General features: G+C 66.3%; 2 protein-coding genes across 4 annotated transcripts; both read left to right on the forward strand.

The window, feature by feature from the left end:
- Positions 1 to 378: 378 nt before the first annotated feature.
- HGS (hepatocyte growth factor-regulated tyrosine kinase substrate) lies at positions 379 to 4,339 on the forward strand. Of its 3 annotated transcripts, none has more exons than XM_006109232.3 (11): positions 379 to 539; positions 608 to 751; positions 823 to 882; positions 1,277 to 1,505; positions 1,668 to 1,840; positions 1,914 to 2,054; positions 2,129 to 2,306; positions 2,869 to 3,002; positions 3,088 to 3,192; positions 3,326 to 3,415; positions 3,757 to 4,339. In XM_006109232.3, exons 1-11 carry the CDS (start codon positions 528 to 530, stop codon positions 3,865 to 3,867), a joined length of 1,377 nt encoding a protein of 458 aa, XP_006109294.1. In that variant the 5' UTR covers positions 379 to 527; the 3' UTR covers positions 3,868 to 4,339. The 3 variants fall into 3 exon arrangements, with proteins under 3 accessions (XP_006109294.1, XP_006109295.1, XP_014306551.1); XM_006109233.3 differs by having other exon boundaries at positions 3,103 to 3,192; XM_014451065.2 differs by having other exon boundaries at positions 1,295 to 1,505.
- Positions 4,340 to 5,302: 963 nt separating this feature from the next.
- MRPL12 (mitochondrial ribosomal protein L12) lies at positions 5,303 to 6,994 on the forward strand. The gene is made up of 3 exons (XM_006109235.3): positions 5,303 to 5,651; positions 6,259 to 6,445; positions 6,629 to 6,994. Exons 1-3 carry the CDS (start codon positions 5,578 to 5,580, stop codon positions 6,953 to 6,955), a joined length of 588 nt encoding a protein of 195 aa, XP_006109297.1. The 5' UTR covers positions 5,303 to 5,577; the 3' UTR covers positions 6,956 to 6,994.
- The last annotated feature ends 826 nt before the right edge of the window (positions 6,995 to 7,820 follow it).

The following is a 7,820-nucleotide window of genomic DNA, read 5'->3' on the forward strand; positions in this document are numbered from 1 at the left end:
CCTCCCTCCCCTCCGCACTCCCATCCCCGCTCTCGGCTCCCGGCCAGGGGTCCCCACTGGTGAGAGCCCAGGCTCTCCCACGCCTCTCAGTTTGGGCTTGAAGTTCCTGGTGGTTCACGTGAGGGCCTGTGCTGGTGGGACCAGGAGGGAGGCCCCATCCCCCGTGTGCGGGTGCAGAGGCCCGTGCTGTCCGTCTGTCTGTCCCAGGCGGGAGCAGGCGGGAGCCCTAGGCCAAGGTGGCTGCCCTTTCTAGCCTCACCTTGGCCGGGGCAGGACTGACTTTCTGTGGGGGGTGGGGCCAGCCAGGCCCAGGCTGAGAACAGCCCTGCCCATCGGGGACCGTTTGTACGATTGGTGGGCAGGTGCCACCTTGCATCTCGTCAGCCGTTATGGAGCCCCTTGGGCTCCCTCACACCAGCCGTGGCCATCGGGCCCGAGTGACGGCTGTGGGGGAGCTGTGCTGTGGCCTGTGACCCTCGGCCCCTCCCCTGTCTCCCCAGAACTCGTCGGCGCCTCTGGCTGAGGACATGGACCCCGAGGTGAGTGTCCTGTGCGCGGGGCTCCCCTCCTGCGCCCTGGCCCTCGGATGACCTCCCGTTGCCCGCAGCTCGCCCGGTACCTCAACCGGAACTACTGGGAGAAGAAGCAGGAGGAGGCTCGGAAGAGCCCCACGCCCTCCGCCCCCGCGCCCCTGGCGGAGCCGGCCGCCCAGCCCGTGGAGACGCACGCAGCCCCTGCGGCCGCGGTGGAGGTGAGGCCGCTCTCGGTGCCCCCTGGGAGGCCCCGGGGACTGGCCGGCCACTCACTCTCTGTGTCTTCCAGACTTCCCTCCCCGAGACGGACCCTCAGCCCATAACCTCCTCCGGGGGCCTCTTCAGCGAGGTAAGCGCCCTCCTCGGGCCACGGACACAGCCTCTGGGTGCAGAGCGCAGGCCCCGCCGCCCACAGCGACCGGAGGTGGCTGGGCCTGGCTGCCTACCGAGCGGACCAGCGCCCAGAGCCACCCCGCTGTCCGTCCTGGGGCGCCGGGCCTTGTTGCCACTGGAGTAGATGCCAGGCCTTTGCAGGGGAGGCCGGTCCGTGTCACCTATGGGGGGGCGGTGCTTGTGGGCGGCCCCGGTGGCTGCAGCCGGCTCTGTCCTCACTGAAGGACTGGAGCCTGAGGTGCTGGCCTCGGTCCGGGTCCGGGGCTGGTGCAGGCGCGGCTGCTGAGGCCCCGGGCAGAGGCCCTGCCCACGGAGGCAGATCCTGACTCGGGAGCCGGGGGACCCCACAGCGTGCCCGTCCCCAGCAGCAGTTCCAGAACGGGGAGTCGGAGGAGAGCCACGCGCAGTTCCTGAAGGCCCTGCAGAACGCCGTCAGCACCTTCGTCAACCGCATGAAGAGCAACCACGCACGGGGCCGCAGCATCACCAACGACTCGGCCGTGCTGTCCCTCTTCCAGTCCATCAACAGCATGCACCCCCAGCTGCTGGAGCTGCTCAACCAGCTGGACGAGCGCCGGCGTGCGTCCCTCGGGCCCCGGCTGCTGGGCTGTGGGCGGGGCAGGCTCCTGGGGCTCCAGCGGGGGCGGGGGGGGGGGTCCCAAAGACGGGAAATAGCCCACCAAGCATGGGACCGGCAGCTGAAGGAGGCGCCCCCCAGCCACGGCCCTCTGCCCCCTGCAGTGTACTACGAGGGGCTGCAGGACAAGCTGGCGCAGATCCGAGACGCCCGGGGGGCGCTGAGCGCCTTGCGGGAGGAGCACCGGGAGAAGCTGCGCAGGGCGGCCGAGGAGGCGGAGCGCCAGCGCCAGATCCAGCTGGCCCAGAAGCTGGAGATCATGCGGCAGAAGAAGCAGGTGCGCTGGGCGGCCGGGCGGCTGGGCGGCGGGCACCGGCACAGCCGGTGCTGACGGCTACCTGTGCCCGCAGGAGTACCTGGAGGTGCAGAGGCAGCTGGCCATCCAGCGCCTGCAGGAGCAGGAGAAGGAGCGGCAGCTGCGCCTGGAGCAGCAGAAGCAGACCATCCAGATGCGCGCCCAGATGCCCGCCTTCTCCCTGCCCTACGCCCAGGCAGGCGCCCGCCCCTCCCACTCCCGCTGCCCTGCAGCCGCAGGGAGCCCCCTGACAGCCGTCTTTCTCCCCAGCTCCAGGCCATGCCCGCGGCGGGCGGCGTGCTGTACCAGCCCTCTGGCCCCACAAGCTTCCCAGGGACCTACAGCCCGGCAGGCTCGGTGGAGGGCTCCCCCATGCACACCGTGTACATGAGCCAGCCGGCCGCGGCCGCCGGCAGCCCCTACCCCAGCGTGCCCGGGGCCGGAGCAGGTAACCCGGTGGGCGGACGCGTCGACCAGCCAACATGAGCCCCAGACCGTTACTTTATTTGTTTCATTTTTACGTTGGCTTGTTTTATAGAAGAGCTAAGAGAACGAATGGTGTAAAGAATTTCCGAGATTCCCGAAATGTTAACATTCTTCCACATTTGTTCTAACGTGCGTTCACTCCGACACCTTCTGGCTGGAGGCTCTGGCTTCCTCCCCTTTCATTCCCCACCCCGTCCCGTGTGGACTGACTTGGGTCCCGGGATTCGGAAAGGAGTTTCAGGATCCAGCCCAGGCCTGACAGGTGCTCGCTGTCCCGATCCCGGTTCTGGGTTCAGGAGGTGGGGGCGACGCCGCCCGCCCTGCAGTGTCCTGACTCGGCTGGAATACAGTTGGGTTCATTCGACTTCACTCATCGCTGGGGGTCCCCTCCCATCTGTGTTGATGTCCTTATTTCCCTTGGGTGAGAAGGTGAAACATGAACTTGGTTCCAAGTCTCACAACAAAAAAGGAAAACTCAGAGAAATGCTCCCCAACTCCGGGGTCTCCCCCTCCTCTTCCTCCAGATCCCAGCGTGGTGAGCACCTACATGTACCCAGCAGGGGTCCCTGGCGCACAGACAGCCCCCCAGGGCCCAGCCGGACCCGCCGCCAGCCCAGCCTACTCCTCCTACCAGCCCACCCCCACCCAGGGCTATCAGGTAGGGTGAGGCTGCGCCCCTCCCCCAGAGGCCCCTGTGAGGCGCCCCGCCCAGCCCTTCTCCCAGCTCCTCACACTCCTCACAGGCCTTCCCTCCACAGACGGTGCCCTCCCAGCCCCCGCAGCCCGCCGGCGTGGGCTACATGGGGAGCCAGGCGGTGTCCATGGGCTACCAGCCCTACAGCATGCAGGTGAGACCACGCGGGGCATCGACAGGCCGGTCCTTCTGACCCCCCCTCCCCCCGACTGGGCTCCCCAGCTGGTCCTCCAAGTCAGGTTACAGGGCTGCTTTCTCAATGTCGGGGTTCCTTTCATTCTCCACAGAATCTCATGACCGCCCTCCCCAGCCAGGACGCATCTCTGCAGCCCCCGCCGCAGCCCTACATCTCGGGGCAGCAGCCCATGTACCAGCAGGTGAGCCCCTCCCAGGCCACCACCCGGGCCCCGGCCCTCTGCAGGGGACCGTCCTGGGAAGATAGGCAGTCCAGCGGGAAGGCCACTCGGCCCGCAGACCCTGGGTGCACGCAGCGTCCGGGGGGAGCAAACCACGTTGACTTCAAGCTCAGCTCCGTAGGCGCTGTAGGGATTCCGGGGGTGGGCCCTGCTGGGGTGTGAAGCTCAGAGCCCATGACAAGGGGGGGGCGCACCCTGGGCTGGAGGAGACCCGGGACAAGGCTGGGGTGGGGTGTTCTAGAGCAGCCAGTAGAGGGGGACCTGGGCCTGGGGAGGAGCACCAATGGCCTCTCGTCCCCCAGATGGCACCTGCTGGCGGCCCTCCCCAGCAGCCTCCGCCCGTGGCCCAGCAGCCGCCTGCACAGGGGCTGCAGGTGCAGGGCAGTGAAGCCCAGCTCATCTCCTTCGACTGACCAGGCCAGCGCGCTGCCCAGAGTAACACTACGTTCCCCGAGACCACCGCCTCCATCTGACTAGCGTCCTGTCCCCTCCTCTGCTCTCCTTGCTCTCCCCGCCTCCATGTAGTGCCCCTGCCCCCAGCCCGCCTTTCTGTCCTCACCTGTGCTCACCCCTCGGGCTCCACCTCCTGTCCCTGAGTTGGCCTCCGACCTCCTTCCCCACGGCCGGGCCTGGGGTGGGGGGTGGGGGTGAGCCCCAGCCTGGATGTCAGGTCCCTTTGCCCCCCACTCCCGCAGGGGCCTATGGATGACTAGCGTGTGCCCCCCAGAGCCCTCTAGGGCCCCCCCCCCAGCTGTCAGCAGGGGCTCCTGGCCCCCACAGGAAGGGGGGCTAGTCTCCAGCTTCTCTGCTTCTGAGCTGTCATGTCACCCAGTGCCCCCAGTTAGACAGAATGGATCGGCCATAATAAAGTCTCTTCAACAAGTACCACACGTCTGCTCAGGGGAAAGGTGCTGGGCAGCTGGGCAGGAGTGTGTGGGCATCCCCGCAGGCCAGCCTGGCCCCGAGTCCTGGGACGGGCTCGCAGGGCCCGCGGCTCTGGTCCCACTGCAAGGCCAGTAGCTGTAGTTGGAGGAAAATGTTCAATGTGAGAGTCGGCCGCTTGCATCCAGAACTCAACGCCTGAGCCACCCAGACCTCCTAGGTGACGGCGGCCGTGGCTCCTCCATGCGGGGCCGGACTAGTGAACAGGCCCAGAGGCTCTCGGAGCGCAGGCCAAAGGCAGGGCCAGGACTTGGAGGTGCGGGGCGGGGGTCAGCGCCTTGTCGTTTGACATAAAGTCCGCTCAGCGCTGGCTCCAGGCATCACCGTGGCGGCGGGAGAGGAACCCGCCAGTGCCTCTGGCTGCATCTAAAGAGCAAAGCCCAGGCCCTCGGGGCAGGCCCCGCAGCCGGTGTTGGGAGCTGGGCCAGGAGGCGGGCAGGGCGCGCGGGGTCCGGGGTCTGGAGACAGAACCAGGGCTTATGCATCCTCTTCTCCCGGGACCCGCTAGCCCGCCGCCCCGGTTCCCTCTCGGGCTATCACAGCCCCGGCACACGCTGCCCGGGACGCGCGCTCGGTCCCGCGGAGGGAGGCGTCCTCGCTCCCGGGGCGGCTGCACCGAAGGACAAAACATGCTCCTTCCCTCCCGGGCCGGCGGGAGAGGCAGCCGTGCCGGCCAGAGCGCAGCGAGCACTCCGCGCATGGTGACCGCGGATGCCGAGCCAACGGCACGAGCCGAAAGCCGCGGTCGGCTGACGCGAGGCTCCCGCAGGGGCCACTGCGCTGCTCTACACGGGCCGGGCCCGCCCCCGATTCAGACGGAACCCGCGCTCAGCCTCGGCCTCCACTGGCCTCCCTTGGCCCGGTCCCTTGTGGGTAATCTCGGCGAGCGAGAGGAAGCCAGCGCGAGGTGCGGCTAGAGCGTCCGTCCCAACTCGTATGCTCGGCGGCCTTGGCAGCTAGAGCGTCCTCCCCAACTCGTATGCTTGGCGGCCCGGACAGCTAGAGCGTCCCTCTCAGCTCATATGCTCGGCGGCCCTGGCGGCTAGAGCGTCCTCCCCAGCGCGTATGCTCGGCGGCCCTGGCGGCTAGAGCGTCCTCCCCAGCGCGTGTACTCGGCTGCTCTGGCAGCTAGAGCGTCCCTCCTCCAGGGAGCCTCGTGTGACCTTCCCGCCGGTGGAGCGATGCTGCCGGCGGCTGCTCGCCCCCTATGGGGGCCGTGTCTAGGGCTTAGGGGCACCGCGCTCCGCTTCGCCAGGTACCGCGGGCTGCCGAGGGCCGGGCGGGCAGAGGGTAGTCCTCAGCCGGCCACCGATGGTTCAGGTCGGGGCAGCGGGCGGGAGGCCACCCACGTCCGGCGGTTCCCAAAGGGGAAGCGGGACGTGGAGAGACCCCCCGCCCCCCGTGTGGGCCGCGGAAAGTGCCGGGGTGGCCTCAGATCACGAGACGGGTTCCCGCCATTGCCCGGGCCTCAGTTTCCCCCGCAGCCCAGTGGCGTGTAGGCCCCCCACCAGTGCATCCGGCGCTCCGGGTTCTGAAAGGCTTTGTGCAGCAAAGCGCATTTACGTGATTGCATTACCCCGTGAGCTGTTACGGTTCATTCAAACCAGGAAGTTGTTAAGGGCAACATCCTGCAATAATAATAATAATTAATCATAATAATAAATAACGTGGGTTTCTAAGGCTTGTGAAGAGTATAAAATATAAAGTAGCGGGGAAACCCCCTTGCTCTCGACGTGGAGCCTGGAGGCTGAGAACCCTGGGTTGGTACCAAGGGGCTAGACCTGAGCTCGTGGCACCCACCTGCCTGGACTGCCCGTCACCCGCCTGTGCTGGGCTGACCGCTCTGTTTGCATGGGGTCTAGGCAACAGGTGCCGCGCGTCAGCGCCGTGCGGCTGATGCGATGCAGCAGCCATCGGAGGGGAGAGGCCCTCGCCGGTGCACCCCTAGATAACGCCCCCAAGGAGTACCCCCCCAAGATCCAGCAGCTGGTCCAGGACATTGCCAGCCTCACGCTCCTGGAGATCTCAGACCTCAATGAGCTCCTGAAGGTATCGCGGGCCGGGCCTGGGCAGTGGGGTCCGGGGCTGTGTCCTGCTCCTGGTGTATTTGGGGGGAGGGTTTGGTCAGTTGTGGAAAGTGTGCTCCCCGGGTGCAGGGATGTGCCGGGCTCGTCCCTGCGCGTGTGTGGGTGTGACCGCCAGCTTCTGAGACTGTCTCCTCTGTCCCTGCAGAAAACGCTCAAGATCCAGGAGGTGGGGCTCATGCCCATGGGGGGCGCGATGCCCGCTGCTGCCCCTGCCGCCGCAGCCCCCGAGGTGAGCCAGGCGCTGGCCTCCGCAGAGACCCGTTTCTCTGGTGCCAGGTCCCAGCTTCCCTCGCGTCCTGAATTCTCTCTTTGCCCCTCATCTCTGTCCCGCGCCAGTCAACACAGCCCGCACATCTGTGTGCTTCCAGCTGAGGCTCTGGTCAGCCTCCCTGGGGCCGAGGACGGGCAGGGCCCTGCCCACTGGGGACCTGTGTCCAGTGGGGACTGTGTTTCCAGGGGAGGGAAACAATGAGCCGATGGAAGGGAAAGGACAGGAAGAGGTTGTGTTGAATAGCAGGACTTGCTAAGTTCTGCAGGAGGGGGTGGGGGGGGGGAAGAAGCTTGGGGGAGGGGAGGGTGACAGGTCAAAGGAAGGCCCTGAGGAGAGGAGACTGAGGAGTTGAGGGAGATGGCAAGGCATTCCCGGGCACGCGGGCCATGAGCTTGTCCAGGGCTTAATTTGCGGGGTTTTGTTGTTGCTTTTGTGTACGTGTGTGTGGTTTTCAATATTTGTTATTTTTTAAAATCTCCAATTACCCACAAGTAGAAATAATCACATCCTCACCAGCCTTAGAAATAACTCAGGTTTTGCCACATGTGTGTCTCCTTCCCTGAAGCTGAAGGCAGGCTTCCGGCCTGTCCTCTCTCCGAGGGCCCTGCACACCCCTCTCTGACAGCACAGGTAGCCTGGCGCCATTTGCACAGCAGAGGGCATTGGCCTTGACTCCGACCCCAACTCTTCCCACCTCAGGAGCTCCGCCACCCCCTCCGGCCGCCTGGCGAAGGCGGGGGCTGAGCTGGTGTCATTGGTGCTGGGACACGGCTCTGGCTTGGCCGGGGCTCGGACGGCGCTGCTTCTCTATCCTGTCATTTCACCCACAAAGCACTTCTGGGGTTGCTCTTCCCTGTCTCACAAGTTACAGTTTTAAAAGGATGAGTTTTGGGGGCCGGGAGGGAGGCAGACATCACAGCCTCTGGAGAGCTGGGAAGGGTTCTGGGTGGTGGAACCCAGTCTGAGCGAGGAGTGGACGAGGTGGGGGAGGCGGCCGGTCGGGCGTCTCTCCTGCCAGAATCGCGGGGACTCCGCAGCTCAGGAGCAAAGGTGCTGCTTCCCTCGT

This window comes from Myotis lucifugus, unplaced genomic scaffold (assembly GCF_000147115.1).
Source record: "Myotis lucifugus unplaced genomic scaffold, Myoluc2.0 scaffold_7256, whole genome shotgun sequence".
Taxonomy (NCBI): Eukaryota; Metazoa; Chordata; class Mammalia; order Chiroptera; family Vespertilionidae; genus Myotis; species Myotis lucifugus.

Coding starts and splice junctions, on each gene's coding strand:
- HGS (XM_006109232.3), top strand. Junction 2,055..2,128: donor TCTCCCTGCCCTACGCCCAG/GCAGGCGCCCGC, acceptor CTTTCTCCCCAG/CTCCAGGCCATGCCCGCGGC. Junction 3,416..3,756: donor AGCAGCCCATGTACCAGCAG/GTGAGCCCCTCC, acceptor CTCGTCCCCCAG/ATGGCACCTGCTGGCGGCCC.
- MRPL12 (XM_006109235.3), top strand. CDS start 5,578: ATGCTGCCGGCGGCTGCTCGCCCCCTATGGGGGCCGTGTCTAGGGCTT. Junction 5,652..6,258: donor ACCGCGCTCCGCTTCGCCAG/GTACCGCGGGCT, acceptor CATGGGGTCTAG/GCAACAGGTGCCGCGCGTCA. Junction 6,446..6,628: donor ACCTCAATGAGCTCCTGAAG/GTATCGCGGGCC, acceptor CTGTCCCTGCAG/AAAACGCTCAAGATCCAGGA.